The 26,159-nt window shown below is 43.7% G+C and overlaps 1 protein-coding gene across 2 annotated transcripts in view; it reads left to right on the top strand.

The window, feature by feature from the left end:
- Positions 1-26,159, top strand: part of Cpx (synaptic transmission protein complexin) — a 399,767-nt gene that overhangs the window by 302,604 nt on the left and 71,004 nt on the right. Inside the window, exon 1 of one of the 2 annotated variants that reach the window (XM_078176732.1) lies at positions 6,060-6,103. The exons of the other annotated variant lie outside the window; for it this stretch is intronic. Coding sequence (XP_078032858.1) covers positions 6,091-6,103 — 13 coding nt within the window. The 5' untranslated portion in view covers positions 6,060-6,090. Of the gene's footprint in view, positions 1-6,059; positions 6,104-26,159 lie in introns of those variants that run through there. 2 annotated transcript variants of the gene reach the window in all.

Here is a 26,159-nt window from a genome sequence, read left to right as displayed (position 1 = left end):
ACTGCTCTTCACCCTGGTCCACTCTCTGCCTCTTCCTCTCTCTTTCTCTCTCTCTCTCTCATTCCCTCTCTTACCCTCCGTCTCTCTTATGCTCGCTCCGTCTCTCCTCGGTGCTCTCCACACGGTGTCCGAGACGACTTACGCGCCATAAGTCAGCGCCACTCGACTGGTTTATCGCGGCGAGGGCTCCCGGGATTTTCTTTTCGTTAAGTGACTCGGCCGAGAGTCCGACTATTCCGTCCGAGTATTGTTCCGCGGAAGGAAGGAACGCTGTTTAGCCGAGAGAACCTGGCCCCTGGGAGCCTTTAAGTCGACCCGAGACTCGTTCCGCCGCTCGAATTTGTTTAAACCCTCGCTTACCGACGGCTTATCTCCCTCCTGCTACTGTCTTCGACCATGCTAATACGCAGCTCACCCCTTCCCCCGAAATCTCCACGCTCCGCACTCGAACTAACACTTCGAGACGCGTTCTGACACCTGTCGAACCTTGTTCTCCAATTAGCGGATCGATTTTCAGCGATTTTCTTTCGTTCGAAATTAGTTTCTATTTTACGGCAGGATTTTTCGCAAGATTAAATCTTTGTAAAATATTCTCTGGTGCGTGGTCGTTCGTTTCTCGTCGACTCGCGCGTTCGTTCGAACCAGTCCCCGAGTAAATAGTATTGTTATTTCGCGGAACAATGCCCGGCGAGTCGAGCTTTTCACGCGCATCTCGAACGGAACTTGCGTTCCACGAGCTTTCTTTAATTTGCGGCGCGCTGGTTTCCCGCGCCACTGTGTCCCGTAAATAATTGGAAACGAGGTTTCCGCTTTGACTGCGCGAACCGCTGTTTCGGGCGCAGGCCTCGCGGACTGTATTTGAAATGGAGATAAGGGACAGCTGTTTTGGAATAATTATTTTCGTGACTTTTACAGTGTTCCTCGAGCCGGGATGACGTCCGCTTGGAATAAATGGCGGGCACGGTGCTATGAATTGTTTCGTTATTTTAAGCAATGGCGGGCTCGATTTATGAATTATTTCGTTGCGATGGCAATTTGATATTATGAGATAATAACGAATTGGAATAATGACCATTTTAAATCATGAAATAATAGCGAATTGAAATAATGGTTATTTTAAATAATGAAATAATGAAATAATAAAAGTTTTATATAATGACTAGAAATTTAAAATAATTACAGTGTGAAGCAAAGAATTATTTCGTGACTCGAAATAATAATTGCTACTAATTTCAAGCTCTTCTTACAGCAATTACTACAAATCACTATCATTCACATTACTAACAATTACTAGATTAACTTCGTGATATTATATCCGAAATTATTATAAATGACTAAGAAACATATACAACTAGTTACCCGGTTCCATAGAGCCGGCATCTCGGAACAATAGAACCGCCCTAAGAACACCGCGGCAAATTGTTACGACAATTTCTACGCGGACTCTCCGGTCGCTTTGTAGTCGCGGTAAACAGAGCGCCGTTTCTAACCGGGTACTATAATGTACTAAAATTGATTGCCAACGAGGTTGCCGTGGAACGAGAGCGCAAGAGAAGTCGTGCTAGAGACCGAAAGTCGAATTGGGCTGGCGCGGAACGGTGTGTGTGTGTGTGTGTGTGCTGCGCGCCGCCGCGTCGTGTGTCCCACGGTTAAACAATAACGAGCAGCATCGCCGGTAAGCTTGCGTTCCCATCGATTGCGGCTCTAAAAGTCCATCCAATCTAGCCGTGTTTGGAAAAGGGGGGGAAAACCGGGGCTGATAACAGTTCGTTCGCCACCATTGTTCCGCGAGGGGACCGAAAAAAAACCCCGCGCACGGAAAATTTCGCGCATCCTATCGACGAACGCGCGGGATAGGATGGGTCCAGGGTTGCAGCGACGAGGACGCGATTCTTGCACTCGAGCGAAATTGCAATTAGCGGAGAGAAGGTTCGAGAGTGATAGAGATAGAGAGAGAAAGAGAGAGAGAGTGTGTGAGAGGAAGGTATAGAGAAGATTCGAGCGACACAGGGATCGTAAGAGAGGAAGATGGCGGCTCTCCCGCGCGTCTTGCGAGCGCACGCATTCCGCGTGCCTCCCCGGGAACCCATTAGGGAAGATTCTCGCGCGCCATGCCGGCACTCGCTTAATGAGCGATATAATTTATTGGCTCTACTTAGAAGCCGGTCTAGTTGCGGTTTGTAGTTAATAGAACCCGCGACCTCCGACCCATTAACGGCGCCGGTTCCGAACGTAAGATGCCATCCGAGGAGGCTCCTCCCGTGCACCGTTCCTCTCTACCCGATGATTGCCACGGTCGTGAGGTCCCGCCATGGTTTTCCGCCATTACGGCCGGCTTTATCGGTGGCCGAGCCCCCATCGAACTTGCCCGATGCCGTGCCCTTTGCCGAGAACCGTGCGAGAGGCTCTCTCTCCCTCTTCGTCTCGATTCCCGCTCGCTCATTGTCTGGCTTCTTGTTCATTGTCCGCCTCTATCGCTGCTTGTACCACTCGTATATCTCTTCTGCCGACCTATTCCAGTTCTACGGCACCTCGCCGCGTCCTCCCCCTTTCTCTACGGTGCTATCTCCGTCGCCCGTGCCAGCCCGCCCATTCCGTATGGGGCTGGAAGTTTGATAGACACGGCGAGAGGAACAGGCACCCTTCATCTTCCAGGCATCGAGCACCCCAAGATTTATCGGGCTTTTCACGCACCTATCGGGGAACGCCTACGCCCTTCCTTCCCACTATCCTTCCTTTTAGCCTTCCTTCCCTTCATCCTTCCTTCTCGGTATCCTTCCTTCACTCTATCCTTCCTTCTCTCAATCCTTCCTCCTCTCTCTTCATCCTTCTCTCTATCCTTCCTACTCTCCAACTTTCCTTCTCGTTATCCTCCCTTTCCTCTATCCTTCCGCCTCCCTTTCCTCCCTTTCCTTCCATCCGTCCTTACATCTGCCAGCCAAGCCTCCACGAAATACACGGCGAGACGCTATTATTTCCAAGCGACGCGGAAGTTCGCGCGACGCGAACGATAATCGGGGCTAACTTTATCTGGCCGGATGAATAGGCAGAGATCCTACCCCGGTTTTTCAGGAGCAGAGGGAAGACGACGTCCGACACGGTGCGAGACGAGACGCTAAACTTGTCTCCTCCGGCTCGGTTTAGAGCGATCGATGCCGGAACCCGCGAGCTACCCTGATTCAATAACAATGACTGCGATCTCGCCTCTTTAGAGGAGCAATAGAGGGACGAGGCTGTTCCGCTCGCCGGCTTCTGTCCGCTGAAAATATAATACGCGGACTGCGCGCGATTTTATGCGTCGCCGACGGAAACGTGTGGGCGTCCGTCGTGGTAACGGACAGGTTGAAGGCATCTATGAATGTCATTGAGGTGGTCTTTGATTATTGAATGCGTCTCGTCTCTGATTTCTCTTTTGTCGACGTTGATGGTGTAATGTTATTTTTAGGACAGAGTTTTAGGCATTGGTCTTTTTGTTATATTTGATCATTTTTAGGCACAGTTCTATTTATTTCTTGGCTGACTTTGACTTTTTATTTTTTGGCTTAATGTGACTGGTTTCTAATTTTTGTTTTATACATATTGATGTTGCAGAGTTATTTATAGGGCGAAGTTTTGTGCACAGTTCTCTGTGACATGTGTGCTAATTTTTAGGCATAATTCTCTTTATTTTTAGGAAGACTTTTCTTTATTCGACAGCGTGACTGGTTTCTGATTTCTCTTTTACGCTTTCTGATATTGTCAAAATAATTGTAAGAAGAATTGCTAAGTACAGTTCTCTTTAATAATATATATGTACGTACTAATATATACCATAAGAATTTTAAATCGAGTCTTGGCATTTATGAACATCGCTGTATTAATTTATTTAATGTTAGAACTACGATTCTAGTCGTCGAAACTTATCTCTGACTTCGTTTTTACAGTTTCTGATACCAAAAATTATTCCCAGGAAAAATTGCCAGGCACACCACTCCATTCAATTATACATTGCAACCTAACTCACACGAAGCTTAAATAAAACCCATTCTCTGCATTCACGTCCGTCCTTCTCCTACTTCTCGCTTATTAAACTGCCCAAGAAAGGGCTTTCCACGCGGCCTCCATTCTTCGCGATCGACATGAACGATTTTTCTTCCTGTTGAATTCCTCCGCAGTCTAATAACAGGTATTGATTTTCGTTGATGAGCTCATCCCGCGTACTATAGACGCGAGCGAGCGCGAGCGCGCGCGCGCGCCATAGACACACGCAAGATCCAGCCTAATTACCGGTGCCAGTCCAGCCGACACAGCCCGATGCCCGGCACAATTTTATATCCCCGTGTCCCGAGCATCTCGCAATTTTCGAAAAAAAAAGAAAAAAAGAAAAAAACTGTTCGTCGTTCGTGCACGCGCGGCGAATTATTTTTAGCCGGTCGCGCTTTTGTTCCGTGTAGTAAATCGAGTTTGAAAATTCGTCAAGCGCAGTACAGAGGAGAAGTAGAAACGGGCGAGTCATGAACAGACACATTAGCCCCGGTAGTCAAGAGAGCGCGGAGTGCATTAGTGTACGCAGGAAGTAGAAACGGTGTGTCACGGGCAGACGTTTTACTTGATACCTACTCGATACCACGCGCTCGCCCGAATTTTCCGAACGCGCTTTTTCCGAAATACAAAGCCGTCGACGCGACGATAATAATTCTGCATTTAATAACACACCTCGGCTATTATTAATTCTAATCCGCTGTTAATAATAATGGTCCACTGTTTCAGCGTTTTAATTTATACCACGATTTTCGCAAACTGTTCCTTAAATAATAACACGTCCCGTGCAATCGCCGTACTAAGACAGTGGGAGTAGAATTACGCGGAGAACCAACATCGCTGCGCTGCAAACTTCCAGGCATAATATTATCGAATGTCCCATACTGGTCGCTGTAAGGATATTTATAAATGTTAAAAAATAGTCCTTCCATTCACCATACTTTCATTGACTTACTATATTAATATCACTGTAATATAGCAACAAATAGCAAATAAAAATAATGAAGCATAAAATCCACAGTCTTGTCCTGAAAAAGATAGTTTAATTATTCTAAACACAAAATAATAATTTACAAGCTAACAAAGCGTTAAAAAATTATTCAATATATACTAAAATTTTCCCAGAAGATGGAATAGTATGTAATAAAAATCACAGAAACATCCAATCACCGACTGGTGCTCGAAATCATCCCCTAGAGCATCCTAGTCTAAATCCTAACAAAGACACTCCAATCACTCTAGACACAAAATAATAATTTGCAAGCTAACAGAACGTTAAAAAATTATGAAATGTATATTAAAATTTTCCCAGAAGATGGTATAGTATGTCATAAAAATCGCTGAAACGTCGGATCACCGACTGCTCAAAGCGATCCCCTAGAGCATCCCAGCGTCGTGGAGGACCAGGGCGATAATACAGCTCTTCGGTTCCCGTGTTGAGAAGCGGTAAGAAAGTCGCTAGGAAGCGGGTTTCCGTGTTCCCGTTGCAGGGACGAGTTTCCGGGGGTTCGCCGTTGACCCAGTGTCGTCGATTTATCGCGGGCAGGGTGAGAAACGACAGCCCCTATCCGTTCGGATTGGACGGGGTACGCGCGCAGAGTGCGTGGACCGGTTTCGTCGGCTTGGATCGCGTCTGCTCCAGAAAGTCCGGCAGAAATATTGCGTGTGCGGGTTCGTGCAGGTTGGTTCCTCCTTGCCTCGACGCTCTCTCTCTCTCTCTCTCTCACTCCCACTCTCTCTCTCTTTCTCTGTTCCTCTGTAGAGGATGGTTAGGAGAGTGGGTGGCACGGCGTCGGTAGCGGGGGTTACAGAAGTTCCCAGAGGGGGTACCAACATTTTTCTACCCCTCCCGGTCCGCGCGTAGCCCCTTTCCGGAGCACGCCCACCGTTTGGTGGGGGGGCAGTCGGTTCTTGATAGGGGATGCTGGTGGTGGATACGGCGGTGGTGGTGGTGGCTCGACGGCGGCGGTGGTGGTGGTGGTCGTTGTCGGTGCTGGCAAGCCAAGTCCGAGCGAAACGGCGCCAGTACTACTGTCGCCAGCATCACGAGCGCAGCCACGAGGCCAAGTCATGGACATACTGGGTATGTCCGCTAGAAAGCCAAGCATGCACTTAAACTTAGCCTCCTCACTTGCTCTATTGTCCGAGTACGTATCGCCGTGTGCGCTCTTGTCCGAGGCTAGCGTCCGCGACCCGGTGCCCTTTGTTTTATCGAGTTCTCACGTTTTATTTATTTCTCGTGATTTATTTCTCCATTCGTTTCCTCTTTATTTCTCTATACGTCTCCTCTTATTTCTCTACTCGTCTCCTCTTATTTCTTTATACGTTTCCACTTATTTCTCTATTCGTTTTCTTTTAGTTCTCTCTGTCTCTCTTTCTCACCATTTCTTGCTCTATTTCTCTCTATCTCTCTCTGTCTCTCTGTGCCTTGGTTCAGCCGTTTCGCAACGATCGATCGATAACCGATCGATACCGAGCCGTGTGCCGGAAGCTGGAGCCTGTCCCAGCGCTGTAAACCTTGCTCATCTCCGAGCCTGTTCTCTCTATCTTCCTGTGTGTTCTGTTTGTTCTCTTCTTCCGGAAAAAAAAACAGAGAGGTCTTGGTATCGGCGACGATTTGATTTTGTGATCATCCTGGGTATTATAGTTTGCCCGTCTTTTGAGTTCGTGACGCGCCGCTGCGGGACTGGCTCCAGGCTGGCGCAACGAACCACGACCACCACGTTACAACCCGCCCGTGTAACACCGAACGCAATCAGGTACTGTTCCATCAACCATATCTCTCTCTCTCTCTCTCTCTCTTTTTCTCTGTTATATTGGTGCTTTTCTCTCCCCTGTTCTATCGCGTTCCTTTCCTCCGTTTCTCTCGCGAGCACGCTTCGCGCGCTGCTGACTCGAAGACTGGCCTGTCCGTGATCTATCCGTTCTAACCTGGATCTCGATCACGTTCCATCGAGCTCCCTTCGATCTATTCCATGTCGTTTCTTTGTTTTTTCTTTCGGACTGAAACCCCTCTCCGCTCGTTCCTATCGCTAGACACACGCTTGCACCGCTTCGTTGCCTGTCGACCTTATCAAAATCGCTCGTGAAACGTGTGCAAAGTTCTCTCTCTGTGTGTGCGTACCTGTGCGTACGTACGTTTCTGTGTATGTGTGTGTGTGCGACATTTCTACGTTCAGTTTTATTGTTACCATGCAGTGCCTTTTCGAATATTGTTGTGTTACTACCGAAAGTTGTTTCTCGTGCGAGTACGGGGCCAGGGTGTGGAAACACGCCTACGGGAGCTTTATGATCGTTCTCGTATCGAGAACTGACATCATTTTCTATTGGCAACCGCCCATGTCGAGGGGGGAAAAGCTGTCGTCAGAGTGGGGCGGGAAAGGGGGGAAGGGGGGGCGTTCGAGTTGTATCAAGTACGTGGACGAAATTGAACGAATTGTTTTTCTGATCGGGTCGAGCGACGGGAAAGAAATGTTTATTGCTGGTTTTATTGCCGGATTCTGCGGAAGACGCTCGTAAATATGCGTCGCGGTGATCTATGAACCGAAATAGGTGGCGCGAGGCTGTTGGAAATCCGTCGCGGTTGTCTTATGTGCAGCGGAGGAAGGAGGATCAGTGAGCAATGATCGGGCGAAGTCTCGCAAGAAATTGTTATTTTAATGTCGCGAAGGAAAGGTACGTGTAGCAAGTAGAAGGAGTGGGCAATGATCAGACGAAGATTCGTAATAAATTCGAATATTAATCTGGGAGGGGAGATATTTATCTAGGAAGTAGAATTAGTCAGGAATTATCAGACGAAGGCTCGCAATGAATTGCAATTTTAATCTCGTGCTATATTTCCGTACAGTATAATATATCAGTCAGGAATGATAAGGGGAATCTTTAAAGTAAATTCTAATTTTGATTGAGAGAGGAAATATTTGTCTACGGAGTGGAATAAACGAGCAATAATCAGGCGAAGACATGCAATAAATTACACGTTGGATTTCGAGCCAAATTTCCAACTAGTTAGTAAATACAGTAGACAGAGATCAGACGAATATTTAGAATAAATTTCAATCTTGAATCTCGAAAAGAAAATGTCCACCTACTAAGTAGAACAAGTGAGCGATAAGCAGACAAAATTTCACACTATCTTGCAATTTCAAACTCAAGCTAAATTTCTAGTAAAACAAATCAGTGAGCAATGATCAAACTAATATTTAAAATAAATCCCAATCTCGAATCTCAAAATGAATCTGCCCAACTAATAAGTAGTACAACCAAGCAATGCTCAGACAAAGATTCGAAGTAACTTGCAACTTTGATCAACGGAGAAAATATTCATCCAGCTAGTAGAATCAGCTTGTAATGCGCCAGACAAGCCTTTCGAATCAATGCCAGCGCTGAATTATTAACTGGATTGGTCTGGCAGCGAAGTAGAAACATTGACCAATAGTCGGGCAAGCAAACTTTCGGAGCCCGACTCCGTCGAGACACAAAGCCTGAAAACGAACCAACTTCGATCCGCACAGTTTCTACTTACTTTCGCGCGAGGATCCACCCTGTTTTCGGCTCCGCCGTACTAACTAGGTCACCCTGTACAACATCGCCTGGGTTGTCCGGCCCCCGATAGTTTCCTACTAAAAAATTACAGAGTTGCGCGCGGGTTCTGCAAATAGTCCCGATGAAAAATTCATTTCCTTAATACAATCGGGCCGAATCGTTAAAACGATTCCGCGAATCCCGGTGTTAAACATTCAGATACAGCTTTAATAGAGTCTCCGTGTGCCTGGCCAATGCCGAGTTATTCCACTGCGGACGAACTCTGTGGAATCCATATTTTAGCAATAGTAATGTTTGTCAGACATTTCTGCTAAATTTGTTTTCTACAAATCTCTGTTTCCTGTGTTTTCTATAAATTTCGACTCGTCTGACCGATATAGACAGTCTCTACTTGACAGAAATTCTATATCGAATGAAGAGTTGAGAATATTTAAATCTCTGTTTTATTTTTTTGGAATCGTAGGGAATAGAGTGCCTTTGAAAATTTTAGAGGGGTGACTGTATTGTTTGTCTGTACAATACAGGGTTATTCTACTGAGTACTGTAGTAAAAATTCTATTGCAGTCTTAAAAATAGAGACCCGAGGAGGACCAATTTTAAACTATTCTACTTAAGACTTGTATTCTCTGTAGTTAAATTTTTAGTAATATCTCTGATTTGTCTGATTGATACAGACAGTTTCTACTTAACATGAATTCTGTATTGAATGTCAAAGTTTCCGAAATGTCACCATAAATTATCTGTAATCCTAGTGAATACCGTGTCTTTGAAAATTTGATGTCAGTGACTGTATCGTTCGTCCGTACAGTGCAGGGTTATTCTACTGAGTGCTGTACTAAAAGTTCGAATGCAGTCTTGAGTATCGTCTCTCGTCCCTGACCAATTTTAATCTAGTCTACTTCATACTCTCCGTAGAATCTTTTAAGTAACTATCTCCACCTCGTCTGACCAATACAGTCATCTTCTACTGTTCTACCAAATTCTATTCATACTACTATTTTCTACTAAATTCCGTATTGAATATCTTACTTTCCAAAATCTCTCCACAAATAATCTAAAATCCTAACAAACAAAGAGTCTTTAATACTATAATCCTATCATCTATATCTCTCGTCTCCACAGTGCAGGAATATACAACCATTCCCAATACTCAAAATACAAATTTAATCACCACATCGCGCGTCTCCCCAATTGCAAGCTATTCTACTTCAGACTAACACTGCCAGCAAATATCTCGTCCGACCGCCACAGTCAATTTCCACTTAACTAAAATTCCCAACAAAGCGCTAAGTCAAAGTCCTCAAACACTGAAAACCTGCCAGAGTGAATAGCTCGCTTTTCAAAGCGCAAACTTTCCGGCCCCATCGTCGCTCCGGCCACTGCAATGCTATTCTACTAAACGCGCGCGCCCCGCAAAAATAAAGCCTCGCCCCAAATAATCGCGTCCGCGAAAAATTCCCATTAACACTAAACCTGCTACGGTCTGAATGACCGATTTCTAGTTATGCAATATTACACAAGCTGTGAGAAACCTCTTTATTTAAATAAATTACATTGTTGTGGTAAGCTTTATAATTGAAGCTTGACAGAGTCTACATGTCAGAGTCAATGCACACTAATGCATACAACATCACTGCTCGAAGGGTTAGTGTTAAAATCCCACTAAGCGAAGACACTTCCCTCCACCGTTTCGTTGCAACAATTAGAGCAACAATGTACGTGCAACTCACTTCATAAGCCCTGTCGTACTTCGAGGAGTCCGATTCGTGACGAAAATTACCAGTAACAAATTATTAAGTATAGACGTTACTCTGTTCTTTAAAATTGGGATAAAATCCCAATCCCTTGTCATTAATAACCCTTTACGGTCGTATGTCTACTCTCAGCCACCGAAGCAATTTATTTACCTTATTTCATCTTTTCTTTTTTTACATTAAAACGGAGTTAATAAATTTTGTTTTTCCTTCTTTTATTGTCTTATTACTGTCCACTGAAAGAAAATTAATTACGACCTTAATTTATACTTATGTATAAATTTCATACGACCGCAAAAGGTCCCTTCTAAGAAATGATATCATTTGAAAAATTCTTAATCGCGGTGATCGTAAATAAAATGTAACGCGAAGGGGTTAACCAGCACCGATTAGCAAGGACACGGACGACCGATTCACAGCCGTTGCACGCGCTCGCAAGGATGTTGCAAAAGCGGGCTGCGCCCGGACGGCGCGGACTGCAGTGCGGATGGTCGCATTCCAGCCGAAAATCGGTCTCGGGTCGCGGCCAATGAGTGTCAGCCTCTGTAATTGGGCTAATGCCCGGCCGGGAAGATCGAACGCCGTGCGCTACGTAAACCAGAGACCTCTGCTCTGCCCGTTTACCACACGTTTTTTTCCGAATTTCCGTCGCAGTCGCCGCCCTTTTTTTTCTACGCGCGGCATTTGTTCGACGGAGCGAAATCTAAAACACTGCAGTTTTCGGGCTGAAAGAAAGCGAAACGAAAAAGAGAGAAAAAGAGGGAGGGATAGAGGGGGAGAGTTAAGTACGAGTTTCGATGGAAAACAAGCACTTCCCGCGATACCCGAGTTACGAAAGTTTGCTCGTTACGGGCCTCCCCGTCGCGGAACCGTCTCGAAACGCATTCAAATTCCGTCGAATGCATTCGAGGCTCGCCGAGCCGGGAACTGGGGGAAAAATGAGAGACTCTCTCTCTCTCTCTCTTTCTCTCTCGCTCTCTCGAGCTGTAAACTCGGCGATACGGTGGATGCAGTTCGCGTTTATCTCCGCGGAATTAAAAGCGAGATCGCGCGCTGCGTGCGCTCCGCGCTGCGGTTCCGGTGGGTGGAGCGAACTGGATTTTCGGGGCACCCCCGCGCACCCTCTGCTCTCGCCCGTAGTCGGCGGAAGCGGGCCAAAGGTTGCGGGATTTTCGACGAAGAACAGGCCGCACGCGCGCGCGCGCGCTCGCGGCTTCGAACGGGGCTCGCCGCCGCTTGCGCTGAAAGAAATTTTCAGGCTCGCGTTAATTGCGGTCTCGCGTGCAAAAGTCCCCGCGCCGCCCGGAAAAAATGACAGGATTCGCGCTGCTCGCTCGAACCGTGACACCTGGGCTCTTTCGGCTTCTAACGAGCGACATGGCTTTTGGATATTATCGTCGACGCGGCGGCTATGCTCGACGCGAGGGCTATGCTCGACGCGGATTGCAGCGGGCGTGGTAAATCGTCGCTTGTGGTTCAGTTTTTCTTTTTTTTCGCTTGTAAGTGGGATGGTATTTGTTACAATGGGGAGAAGGGACGAATTTTAATATGGAGGGTGGGTTGGTGTTTTTTGATAATTCGTTTCGGGTCTTGTAATAGTAATAATTAGAAGACCCAATTATATATATATATTATAAATGAAATTTTATATATATATTTTCTGTTGTCGTTAAGAAGAGAATTGCGAGAGCAATAAAAATTGGAGAGTTTCTCTTTCATTATCCTTGATAATAGGAAAATATTTCTGAAACTTTTTTAATATTGTATAATATAGTTAATTTAATATAGTATAATATAATTTTTAATATTTTCTAAATATTGGCGATAACTAATTAAAATTTCATTTATACTAAGAAGAACTGTCCACCATATGATTAGAAAATTTTCCCAATAATTTCTTAAAACAAAAATGCAATAAATTTCTATTATGTCTCTATACGTTTATTTAAGTGTCTAAATATTGACGACATTAATTAGAATTTCATTCATACTAAAAAGAACTCTCTGCCACTTGTCAGCCTCTTCAAAGTATGTCAAGAGCTCTAATTTCACCACTACAATAAATCAATATATATACATATATCAACTACAATTAAAGCTCAATATCTCTACTATATATTAACAATTAGAAAAATCTCCTTCCAAACCCATACATCTCGTTAAATTACAATCAACAAACCACCATTCCAAAGAAAACTGCTGACTGACCCAGCAAAGCAAAAAGAATCCTCTGCTCTTCGCTCGCAATTTTCTTCGCCTTTTTCGCCGACTCTAAAGCTGTCTTCACACATGCGTATCCTTCTTGCAGCGATGTTTTCACTTGTGCGCGTAGCTGCAAAAGCAAATCGCTTTGACATTTCGAACATCACGAGCACGGAATCGTTGGCTTTTATTACGACGGTGGATTTCTGCGCCGATCTATTAATAAACCCGTGACTCGATTAGAGAGATCCGGCGCGCTTATGGGGGGAGAGGAGGGGGGGAGGCGGCCAGATTTTCTCGGCGCGGTTTAATGCCCGATGAATTTTCATGCACGCTTTACGACTGAATAAAGTGTTTAAGTTTCCGCATGGGTTCGAACTTCGACGAACCCCGTTAAACTTTCTATTTGCATCGAAATCTGTAGCCGGGCGATTTACCTGCCGCCCCGGTGTAAATCGCGTCGTCTGCGTATAATCGAGGCGAATGCGCCACGAAAAATTAATAATTAATCGATCGGCAGCGCTTTAAAAATTTCCATGGACAAGTAAATTTAATTTAACTCCTAGCGAGTTTATCGATTGTAAAAGTTTTGAAGAGGAAGAAAAATAATATAGATGATTTATTATAATAGATTATAATTTAAATAATTATTTGAAGCTTATTCAAATTAAAGCAATTTGGACATGGAAATTTCACTTAATAAATATAAATTATTTGAAATCTATTATATAACAAATGCTAAATATATCTAATTAATCCCAGCCAAAAGTTACTATTTTTCCATAATTTTTAGTGAAAATTTCATCGCAATATCTCCAATATTTTAAATAGTATAATAAATTATTATTGACTCGTCAAAACTACTCTGCACCGGTTTTTCAGTATCGTAGTTGAATAAATAGCTAATACAGGTCGATTAAAATTCGCTGGGTATATAATTAACGTTCGAGACTCTGCCGCGACTATGTTAATTCCCGTTATACGACGGCCGGAGGTGGCGGAACGGTGCCAAGTCGGAAGCATAATGACGGAGCGCGCGGGACGGGAATAATTCATACGTTTATCGATTCGCGAGCAGTTTTATTGTTTTCGTCGGGGAATAGCATTATCCTGTTCCATCCATCACGGTCCCGGGGAACCGTAAACCACTCGTCTTTCGGCGAGCCACCCCGCGCCCCGCTGTTTCTTTCGCAGCTCGCGTTCGCCCGTGTGTTATACCGCCGCGCCTACCTCGAGATTTCGAGCGGCCTGCCGAAAACCTCTCGCGGCCACGCCCATCGCGCGTCGAATCCGCTCCGTCATTCTATGCGCTGGCTCGTTCGCGAACTATTTAGAAACTGGCTTCGACGGACGGGGGGCAACCACGGCTGCCTCGGCCGGGACAAAGCTTTACGAAATCTCCAGCCGGCTGCCAACCAAATCCAGCAGGAACTCTTCCTGCGGATTCGGGTTTGGCGAACGCGTTGTGATTTCTGCGATAGTGTTCGCGAGATGGTATTCGATGGATCATTGTCTTGGTTGTTGATTTTAATGGTTGGTAAGGGGGTAGATTGGGTGTTGATTTTTTGGGGGACGAAGTTAGGGATAATAGATGATTTTTGTTGCTGCTTTTATGGGGAATTAATGGTATGGGACGTTGTAAAAATTTGGGGAATTTTCTATCGTTTAAGTGGAGTCTGTGGTGTGAAATGCTGTGAGGAATTTTGTTAGGAAAATTTGTTGGAGAGCTAGAGTTGATTCAATAGGTTATTTTAATTTAATAGATTAATTAAAGATCCTCAAATTTTGGAGAACTTTTTCGTGAAAAAATTTGCCATGATTTTTCTGTGATACTGTGATATTGTTATAATATTATGTGTGATATTATTGTTATTATATTATAGTAATTATATATAGTACTATATTACTATAATATTATAATAATACTACTTGTCGCGCGATAAAATTCACGACACCGAACGCAGCTCATTACGAGCAGATCTGACTTTATCGAAAGCGAAAATTTCGCGCAACTTTTACAAGCACTTTGCGCGTGATAAAATTCGCTTGTTATCGAGAAAGTTCATTCCTCGAGCAGACTTAACTATACGAAAGTGGAAGTCTACGGATTTACCTGCAGCAACTTCCATGTCAGAGCTAGGTTAGAGGTTAGTCCGAGTGATAACTAATAATTTATAAATGTTCAGTTATTGTAAATTAGATATAACAAGGATCTAATTTATAATTAAAAATATTTATATGAAAAATATTAAATTAAAATATCATTTACCAAATATCATAGCTGAAGCAAAATTTGTCATACAACTTACCTCCTTCAATAATTCACCTAATTCCCAAACAAATTTCGAAATATGTAATTATAATATATAATTAAAAAATCCCTTACAACAATAACCAAAGATCTCCAATCATGAATCATAGTGCATTCTATCGAGCCACGCGTTCCACGCGTTAAACTCCTTCGTTCATCCAAGCGTTCCGCAGCGGATCGCCTCGTCGCAGCGTTGATCTCTCCAGAGATCAGTTCTCCGTCTACGCGGAAACGGTTTCGTTCGCGAATTCGACTCTCAATTTTCGTACGAAAACTTGTTCCAGACAGCGTCGCTAGATCGCCGAGTTTCTCCACGGGATCGCAGCGGAGGCACTCGACGACGACGCCGACGTCGTTTCGTTTCGTTTCGCGACGGAATTTCCGAGGCACCACTCGGGTTTTCGGCGCAGCCCCTCGGCGAAGACAAGGGGCCGAGTGCCCTCTCCAACGCGTCCGCCTGCACGCGACGTTTAGTCTCGTCGCGGAGACGACGCGATTCGAAACACGCTCTCTCTTTCTCTCTCTCTCTCTCTCTTCTTTACCGAGGATCTTTCCGCGGCGAGTTGCGTTCCATTCGCCGTGGCTCGCGGCCGAGTGGCCACAAGGAGCGTCCCTCTATCTCCTCTTTTTTTCTGTCTCTTGTTTCCTCCTTTATTTTCTATCCCACTTTCTTTTTTTCTCTGACTCTCTGACTCTCTCTGTTTCTCTCTCATTTTCTCCTTTTTTCTGTTTCTCATTTCCACCTTTTTCTCTCTCTCTCACACTCACTTTCTTTCTCTGTCATTTTCTTCTTTTTTTTCTCTCTCTCTCTGTAAATTTTTTCTCTCTCTGTAAAAATCTTTCTTCCGCAGAAGAAATTGACCGAAAAATAAATTCAAATGAAAAATCCTACGACTGAAGAACCTCTCGATTAAAAAGAAGGATTAAATAAATAAAAAGAATGAATTCGAAGGAAATGCGAGGAAAAACAGTGTCGGTTATTCTCGCATGCAGCGACGCCAGGAATAGCGTCGTCGGTACAGTACGCGCGGTATATACGGGATAGCGGTTTAAAGTAGCAAGGGAACTCGGTCGAGCTCTCCGCCGCGCGTCTCCGTCGCAATCCCAATTAAATCCACAACGGATAACATCCTATCCTCGAATGGGATAGCGCGGCGGCATGTAAGAGTATCTAAACTCGCTGCTAACTACAAGGAGCCGACGTCGCTGCCGGGACAATATGTCCCGCGGATTCCAATTGATTCTCCACGCTGCCTCCGCTGTCGCCGATCCTCGGCTCGCCTCGTTTCCGTTTAACCCCTTGACCTACCATTTCCTTCACAGTCACCGCGATTACGAATTTTTTCAATTGGCACAATTTCTTTTACACCGTTACGTTAACAATCGGATTCGCATAACTGCGGGATTGACGTTACCCCGTTTACGTAGCGAAGAATTTCAAATTGGGTCATCGCCATCGAGCTCACGAGTACGTCCGTAAATTTTGAGACTCGGGAATTCCATTTTGCGTCCGTCAGCGGCGCGTTAAACTTCTAAATGGAAAAGCGGAATCGTCGCTGTGAAAAAAGTTCGCCTAATTACCGGGGCACGCAATTGCTCGAGCGTTCGAGCGAGCACACACAGAACGAGAGAGAGAGAGAGAGAGAGGGAGAGAGCGTCGGTTGTTCTGCCGCAACGAACCGCACGTGCGGCGCGAAAATCGTTACCTGAGCCTAAGCCATTCTGGCGTAGATAACGAGTCGGTGATTCTCGAAGGGCGTGTTTCGACCCCTAGCCCACTCTCTCTCTCACTCTCTCTCTCTCTTCTTCTCTCCCTCTCGTACTTCCTCGCCCTCGTGCTCTGTTTGGTTCGCCTCTAAAATTAATTTCCCTGGCAAACAGACTACTTCGTTTACGTGGGTCACGTTTTTCGCAGCCACTTTCGCGCTCGCTGCCAATCGATCCCACCCCGCATATGTATATATTCGAGCTCGTTACGTGACCGGCTTCCTCGTGTAAGCGAAAATCTCCCTCTCCCCCTCTCCTCTACCCCAATGCTGTCCTCCCTCGATCCTCCCGCGCCTCGCGCCGCGATCGATTATTTTCCCGCTGATCCCACCGTCCTCGGTCATTTATTTACTCTCGGATGCCCTCTCGCACACCCCCCACTCCTCCGCGGAAAATGTCTACTAACCCGACGATACGATACCATTATTGTTAATGCCCAGCGTTAATGTTCTTTACGACACGGACGGGCCTAGCCGGCTATTTTTGAGCTTGGGTCTTTTGGCTAACATCTGTCGAGCGATTTAGATTTAAATTACTTGTCCTGCCGAGAGAACGGATACTTTATTCGATTTGATTCATTTTAAATCGATGTAATTCGATTCCATTCAATTTTATTCGATTTAATTCAATTGCATTCGATTTAATCCGATTTAATTCAATCGTATTCCATTTAATTCGATTCCATTCAATTTTATTCGATTCAATTCAATTCCATTGAATTGTATTCGATTTAATTAGATTCCATTCAATTTTATTCGATCCAATTTAATTGTATTCGATTTAATTCAGTCCCATTCAATTTAATTCGATCTAATTCAACCTGATACATTTTTATTCATCTTAATTCAAACAAATTCATTTCAATTCAATTTAATATAAATTAAATTGAACAATAATATAAATTAATTCATTTATCGATTTAATTCAGATGAAATCAATTTAATTCAAATTAATTCAATTCAATTCAAACTAATCCATTGAAATTCATTTATATTCGATTTTATTCAAATGAATTCAGATTAATAGAATTTAATTCAATTTAATTCAAGTTAATTCATTTTAATTCGTTTTACTTCAATTCCTGTTCCCATATAATTATTAAATAAATTATTCACGCATACAAACCAACACCCATTGTTGAAACAACAGTACAAAAACGTCCAATATTATTTAAAAACGCACGTGAGAAAAGCACAAGTATAATACAAGTAAAAGCATACCACGAACAACCATGTGACATAGAAGAAGACAAAAGATCGATAAAAAGAAGAACGAGACTACCGTCTTCCCTCCTTATCCTCCTAAGGAACAATATCTTCAGAACAATAGTTTCGCGATAGTATCCATGAAAGAACGGCTGATATATCACCGTTTTAATTCTGACGGACGATTAAGTATTCGGCAGTCGATTGCCAGGGACTTGGCAATTGGCCGCGCCGATAGGAATAGAAAGAAGTTAAAGCAAAATTCAGAGGGTCGGCCAATCAACACGCGCGCGCGCCGAGGTCGGACAGGTTTTCCTGGCGGAACGCCGGCCGACGACCGGCGATAATTTACAAGGCGTTAGGCTGTCAGAGGCCGTTGTGTGTGCCGGCGGATCCGACTCGATCAGAACCGAACGGATAGATATTGGGCCGGGCTGTCAACGCGTTATTTACGACTCGTTCTATCGACCCGCTCTGTTTGTGTGTGTGTGTCTGTGTGTTTGTGTGTTTCGGGACCGATGATGGATCCCCGGAAACTCTGTCCTCCGCGAACCGCCGCGCTTCGATATCTCCGAAGAATCGCTCGAGTTCCGGCTGGTCGAGTCGCTGCTCGGCTCCGAAAATAATTGGCCCGTTTCGTTTTGCAAGTGGCCAGGAGTTCATCCTCTGTTGATTCGAGGGAGTCAAGGGTTATCGGTCGATTTGAAAAAATGCGAATTTGTTGTATAGGGGCTGGCGATGGTTTTATTAATTTAGCTGTAATTTAGTTGTGTTAATTTAGCCACATATGGGAGGATTTTGTAAATTTCTTTTAGAGAAATTTAACTAAATTAAAATCAATATATAATTGTATATAATTTAATTATTCAAATACTTCGAAAAATTAATATCGAAAAACTAAATCAATAAACCGCGAAGGAGCGTTCAATCTTCCATCATTTTTATTCAAATCAATTATTTCCCGTGCGAATTCTTCGTCAAATGAATATCTTACTCGAACAAACTCTTCCTCGAATGATCATCCTACTCGAACAAATTATTCATGCACAAAATCCACGTTCAACTAAAACCGTGCAATAAAAATCACGATCGTATTACTCTATCGAGATAAATTCGTACCCGATTGAATATTTATTCGACGGCGTCATAGTAAAATTTTATCCGACCGTATTTCCATTCGATTGAATATCGATCCGCGTCGAATAAAATCATATTCGTTACGGTACTCATCTATCGTTCGTTGTCCGAATAACATTAACCGGACTCCGAACAAAAAAGAAAACCCGGACAGCAAACGTTTAACCCTTCGCAGTCAAAACCATTTCAACTAAAAATTCAAGATAAAATCGATCACGTTAATAATATTTCCATTTTAAATATCTTTCCATTTTAAACAATCTGAATTATTTTATCCACTATAAAATTGCATTTTATGACTCGTTGAACAGTGGACAGCTCAGAACAATTTTTTAAATACAACTAAAATTTGATAAACATTACCTCGATATGTGTCATCATAATTTTTAGCGATGGCTCAGTGTCGCCACTGGATCGTAAAGGGTTAAAAGTCCTCCTCAATGGCTTTGACGCGATCGAAGCGAATTAGCCCCCCCCCCCCTTTAACGTTGTTGTTAACCACGTCGGAGGAATCGTCGCTGCACGATATTATATAATAATATAGCGAGCCGAGTGTTTTCGGAATCGGTGCGCGCGCGCGGGGGAAACAGATTATTCGCGCGGAGTGGATCGAATACGCCGATAAAACTCGGCTCGCCTGATAACGAGTTCATTCACGGTGCCATCCCCCCCGCGCCACTGACCCGCCCGGTTTTGCCCCTGTGTGTTTATTCATTATTGTTTGGCAATCGTTTACGCACGCGATCCCCCGGCCGCTTTTCTGGAACCGGATTCTATCTCTCTCTTTCTCCCTCTCTCGCGCTCTCTCTCTCTCTCGCTCGTTCTCTAGCCGATCGAAAAGTCGAGATAAGCAGCTTGAAAAATTCACTCGCTTATTTCTCTGGCTGGCTTAAGTAGATAAGTCCGGTAATGGTCGGCCGTCCCGGCTCGATATTAAATCAACGGAATCTCGTAGCAACGCGTGACTTGAGAGAGCTGATTATTGTTATAATTTACAAGATTCCTCTAAATTTGTTGCTACATGATTTGGGAAACGTTTGACTAAGGTTTTCATTGTTTAATTCTATGTAGAATTGAAAATAGATTTAATGCATTATTTTTCTTTATTTTAGGGTATTAAGGTTTTGTGTTATTTTTATGTTATTGATTAAGTATATCATATGAGGAATTTAGTGAATTTCTGTAGGTCCTTGACAAAGGTTTTCTACCTTCTAAATATTGAATAAATATTAGACAAATGCTAGCAATAATAAATATTATAACAAGCATGCGTTTAGTCAGAGTTTCAGCGATTTTTGTTAAAAAATCTATCCAACGATATTATAATAAAATCATACAATTAAATTACAGTATCCAAATATTATAATAAAATAATATCCAATGACATAAATTTAATAAACAATTTCCCCATAAGCCTATATCTACGATTTCACTAACTGCAAATTAGAAAATAAAGAGTGCGTCAAGCAACGTAAAACAATTCACAGAAACGCGGAATAAAAACAAGGAAAAAAATAAGAACACGGTCGATTTTAATCGAATGTTTTAACATTCGGTGATCGAGCAGCGAGTAAACGATTCGTTCGGCCAACAGGGGACAACGTGGCGGCGCAACAAAGGCATTATCTCGACACGAGCAGCGTGACATCTGCGCCGGCTAGATAACGAAAGAACGCGGCGAAAGCAAATTCGAAACGGCGCATTGCCCGACGAGCCGCGTCCTCGTGGCAATAAAGTAACATGCACGGCATCACGGTTTTCGATATTTCATTGTCGAATTTATCGAGGAGCGGCGGCACACGTGGCTCGCGGCGGAACAAATCGCGCGTCTCGCACAGCGATGTAAGGCTTGGAAAAATGCGCGGCCGCGGCACCGTTTCGAGCGCGTATAATTCAATCGATCCCCGGCGTAACGCGACACGGAATATGGAATTCGGTTTATTCGCCGGGAATCCAATTACAGGACTGTGCGCGGTCAGTTGTTCGTTAAACGCGCGCTTTAAAATTCCTCGCGCTGGTCGTGCGCGTTATATTTTTTATATTTTTTCCATTTAAAACGGCGGCTGGAGCAACCCGGAAACCGAGATGATGCTTTCGATTTCATGTTTGTTCGTTTGTCGGCGTGGCTGCTTTCATGTAAGTGGAAAATATCGGCTGTTGGCTAGGCGATCTGCTGTAATTTATGCAGAATTTTATTTATAGTTATATTGTTTCGTGTGATTTATTTGTGGATGAGTTTGAGTGGGCTGTGAGTCTTGAAACGCGAGGTCATGTTTGTCATATTGCGGTATATGCGGCGGGGGCTGCTTCAAAGTGCTATAACTCGGAGAGAAAAAATCGCAGGCGAGTTTTTCTTTTTTTAAATTAAAGGAGAAGAATTGAAGTTTATTTTACTGTAAATAGAATGACGGAAGAAAATTTGACAAAGATCGTGTATTTTTACGAAAAGCGAGACTGCAAATTTCAAGCTCCAAGGGTCACTTTAAACTGCTATAACTTTGCGAAAAAAAATCGCAGTTTAGTTTCTCTTTTGTTAGCTTAAAGAAGAAGGTTTGAAGTTTATTTCAGTGTATACGGCATGTCAAAAAAAAATTTTATAAAGATCGTGTATTTTCACAAAGATTGCTTCGTATTATAGGGTTGAAATAGCGAGGCAGCAAATGTCACGGTCCAAGGGTCACTTTAAACTGCTATAACTTTGCGAAAAAAAATCGCAGCTACGTTTTCTTTCCCTCAAATGAAAGAGGAAGGATCAAATTTTATTTCCTCATAAACGATATCTCCGAGAAAAATTTTACTACGTCTCCAGATTTCGTCAAACTTGGCAATTTTCAGTGCTAAAAACAATGACTCACATTTAAAAAGCTCCAGTAGTACCCGTGCGCCGAATATAAAATCTAATACCACCGTCCTAAAGTAGAGATTCCCAGCTTTAATTCAAACCAAAGATCATCATCCTACAATAATATTTCGCCGAGTTACGGTCGGTGAAAGTTGGCCAACTCTAGCCGAAAATTTTCTATCCACGAATTTCTTCGAGCCGCGCATTACGCGGCCGGGGCGCTGCTTGCTCTCGTTAGAAAGTTCGCTAACGAGAACATCTCGCGATAAGGTCGGTAACACGGGAGAGAGCCACGGTATCGTCCGATCCGATCGCTAACAACCCGGCTCGACCGGTTTCCGGGAGCAACCGAATCCGAGCCGGTAGATGCGGCCACGACCGAGCCGGTCCGACAACGGTCTGGCTGTTTAATTTCGGGGCCACGCGCCGATTACACACGTTCGTAGGTGGAAAATCGATGGCGGTCGCGTGCCTGCGAAGCCGCGCGTGCAGCCAGCCAGCGCCGGTGAATTTTGTGTCAGCCGGTTAAGGGGATCCTCGGGCCGTGCGATATACCTGACCGAGAGAGGCGGGGGCGAGGGGGGGGGGGGGGGGGGGACTGCTCTTCCCTGCCGCCGATCCGCACCGTAACTTCCCCGTGATAACGCTCCGGCAAACTTGCCGCGATGGAGGAGCTGCTACCCGGCGCAAGAATTTCCGCGGAATTTCAGAGCCGCCTCCCCTCTCCCCCCGGACGAGACCCGCGGCGCGGTCGACGCAGCCTTCGCTCGCAGTCGTTAATTTGTTCGGCCGCCATCCGACGATTTTCACGCAACAATTTCCCCGGACGAACTTGCGATATTACCGCCCTGCCGGGGCTTTCTTGCGGGCCCCCGCTCCCCAGAATTCTCCGCGAAACTACCTGCACGTTCGTCGGGGTCTTCGGAAATCTTCGGTCTCGCTGTGATCTATGGATCCTTTAAATTGGCCGCGTTCGGAGCTCGCTAGGATTCGAACAGAGTGACGGATGATGGATGAGGACTAATGAGTAGATTTGTTATTTCGTGGCTGAGGTGTTCGATCGGGTGGAAGTGATATTTTAGGGTAATGTGTCTGAATACCAGTTAGAATATAGCAGAAGAATATTCCGAATTATTCGAAACTGTTCCATTATGCCAATTATTTGAATTGTTTGAATTGTTCGAATAAAGAATTTTTTGAATTATTCGAATCACTTGAATTATTCGAAGAATTAATCAAATGAAGAATATCTTCAATTATCTGAATCATTTGAATTGTTCGAGTAAAGAATTCTTTGAATTATTCAGATCACATGAATTATTCGAATCATGTAAGTCATTCGATCCATTCAAATCATGCGAATTGTTCGAGTCGACTTGAATTAGTCAAATTATTCGAATCATGCGAATTATTCGAATTACTCGAGTCACTTGAATCACTCAAATTATTCGAATCATCTGAATTACTCAAATTATTCGAATCATATGAATTCATCTACTTATTCGAACATCTACATTTCGACGTCAGGAAAGACACCCTTTAAGCGTGTTTACCCGTCGGACCTACCGATGCCCGGTATTCCTCGAAGGATAATTAACGGACAATAGTCCGGTCGCTGCTAATTAGCAGCTTTCAGCGATCGTTGGCAGCGCGCACGGTGCGGCGCTGCTGCTGCGCCCCGCGCCCGTTGAATTTCGTGGTAATTAATGGCTGTAACTGGCGTTCACGTGCAAAAAGGAGACTGTTATCGACCCATATCGCCGGCCTGAATCGGGTGTAATTTGATTCCGTTGATAATAAAGGCTAATTGCGAGACGGGGAAGGGAACGATGTCGATAACGGCCGACTGTCGCGGAACCGTGGACAAACACGGCGACGCTTCTTTTGCCGCTGCATTTCCGCTGTCCTCGAGTGCTGATAGTCCGAATCGAAAATTGCACTGGTTGCTTCAAATTTCGGCCCATCTTTTGGCTCTTTGAGAGGTAACATTTTCCACGGTGCTACGGGTTATGAAATAAAATGGGTGACCATAAATAGTTCGTAGGTAGCGGACGTGTTGTCTGAACGATAACGGGTTCTTCTACTTAAACTTTAATTCTTTGAAAAAAATCTTATTTCTAATTGACATTTATGTCTGACCCTTGCACACGATTTCTACTTGATGTAATTGCGATTTTTCTTCAACAGTTCAATTCTCTTGAAAATTTGGACTCTTAGACTTTGCACAGACTTCTGAACACTTGTCTGACTTGTAAAATCCATTTCTCTTTAAAGCAATGTTTCGTCTGACTCTTGTGGGTAATTTCCACTTAATAAAATTCCACTCTTCCCCAAAAGATTCAATTCTTCCAAAAATCCGTGCCCCTAAACTTATAAATAAAACACATAAAATAGACTTCCGTCTGTCCGACCAATAGACTCACCTTCTACTTAAAACAATTTTTCTTCTCTCCGAAAAGTTCGATCGATAATCCGCCGTAGCTATACACCGCGTGCAACCATAAACCGTCCCATGAAATCGAATCGTCCTTATTTGGCTAACCTGCACAGTCCACTGCTACTTAGGATAAACTTCTCCTTTCTTTCAAAGGGATCTACACTATCGGGTAGAACTACTTAAAACAAACTTCCTTCCTCCGCGGGATGGATCCTCGCGCTATCCGTGGTAGGGAACTTTAAGTGAACAGGATTCTAATGGCTTGTGTGACTAACACAGCCAATTTCTACTTAATATAAACTTTCTGTTCTCTCGAAGTATCGACCACTTCGCCAATGAATAAAACTTCCCTGTGACCGATACAACCCGTCTTCCCGGGTATATCCTTCGCCCACGCTTCCTTGCGCCAGCATTATCTCAGCGATCAACCCTTTGCACGAGAAGGCATTTCAATTGTAAATCTGAAAAAATTTTTCCGAGACTCATGGTAATCTAAGTATATGAATTTTAAGTAGCAAAGTGCAGTTTTATGTGAACGAAATTGATTCTTGTGAATTATATTAACAATTTTCCTATTTAACAATTTTTTAAGTATCAGATGTGTTGGTATAAAAATTATCTTGAAACGTGGTAGAATAATTGTGCTTCAGAGTTACCACTCGAAGGAAAAGGGTTAAATTTCTATCGCTTGCAATAATTCCAGAGAAGAAAAGAAAATTTATATTATTTCTATATAAACTTCGGTGCATAAATATTAATATCGATAGAACAAAATTTTATTTTGTCTAGAAAATAAACGGAACAAAGAAAGAAGAAAATAAAAGAAAGTATTAAGTACAAAATAATAATAATTATTATTTCTGAGAATTTTATAAAATGATAAATATTTTTATAAGAATAAATGCTAATTGACACAGCATGAAAAGAGGCGTAGTGCAAGGGTTAACCGACGCCGCTCGCCAAAACGCGAAGACACGACAGGAATCGGCTCGAGCCGGTCAACAATCCTGCCCCGTTCGTCGAACTCGATCCGACGCGGGATCCGCGGGCGGGTCACGCGCGTGCCAGAACGCGCAATTAGAATCGCCTAATCGTTAGATCGAAACGCGCAGATACGGTTCACGCGATAGAACTCGGTGCTGTACAATTAATCGTGGAACGTGAGGATTATCCTTATCCGGTCGCGGCAATAATTCTCGGCGTATTTCGCCGCGGGCCGAGCCCGGCCCGGGCCACTCTCTCTCCCTCTCTCTCTCTTGCTTATCTCGTCCGTGGCCCGCTCGAGGATAACTTAAAAAGATTATCTGCGAGACTAGGTCCCCGCTTCCGAAAACCAGCGATTGGTCGGCCGAACCGGCAAATTGTTAAGCTGCTATTAATTGCTAGGAGCTCCAGCGCGCATCGATTACAATGCAAATTGTTGTTCGAAGACGTTCGTGCTACCCGACAGTTTAACCCCTTTGCAGCACGACTCCTTCCACGCTGCGTTGATTAGCACTTGTTTGTCCGCGATACTGTCCTTAACCCTTTGACGTACCATTTTCTTAACAATTGCTGTAATTCGAATTTTTTCGATCGCAGTGATTTCTTAAAAGGGAAAGGAATTTTGTATTTATTGTGTTACCTTCATATAATTTAATTTTTAATTTATTTAATTTCTAAACTTTAATAACAGAAGAATTCGATTTGATTTCGATTTAGAAGAAATTAATAATTTAGTGATTTAATAGATGTTGCGTGGTGTTTTTATCACGTGTCTGACTGGTTATTATAGTGCAAGGGGTTATAGCACGAACTTTGTTCTATCGATTCTGGCGAACGACTCGTTTTTTGTTACGCTCGCTGCGGTTTGTCGGACAAGTGGCGAATTCACGTAATTTAACGGTTTACTGGCTTTTAATTATATTTTCATTAATTTGATATGATTTGTATGTAATAC

The sequence above is a fragment of the Augochlora pura genome, chromosome 3 (genome assembly GCF_028453695.1).
Source record: "Augochlora pura isolate Apur16 chromosome 3, APUR_v2.2.1, whole genome shotgun sequence".
Taxonomy (NCBI): Eukaryota; Metazoa; Arthropoda; class Insecta; order Hymenoptera; family Halictidae; genus Augochlora; species Augochlora pura.
This window is presented reverse-complemented; position numbering and strand designations above follow the sequence as displayed.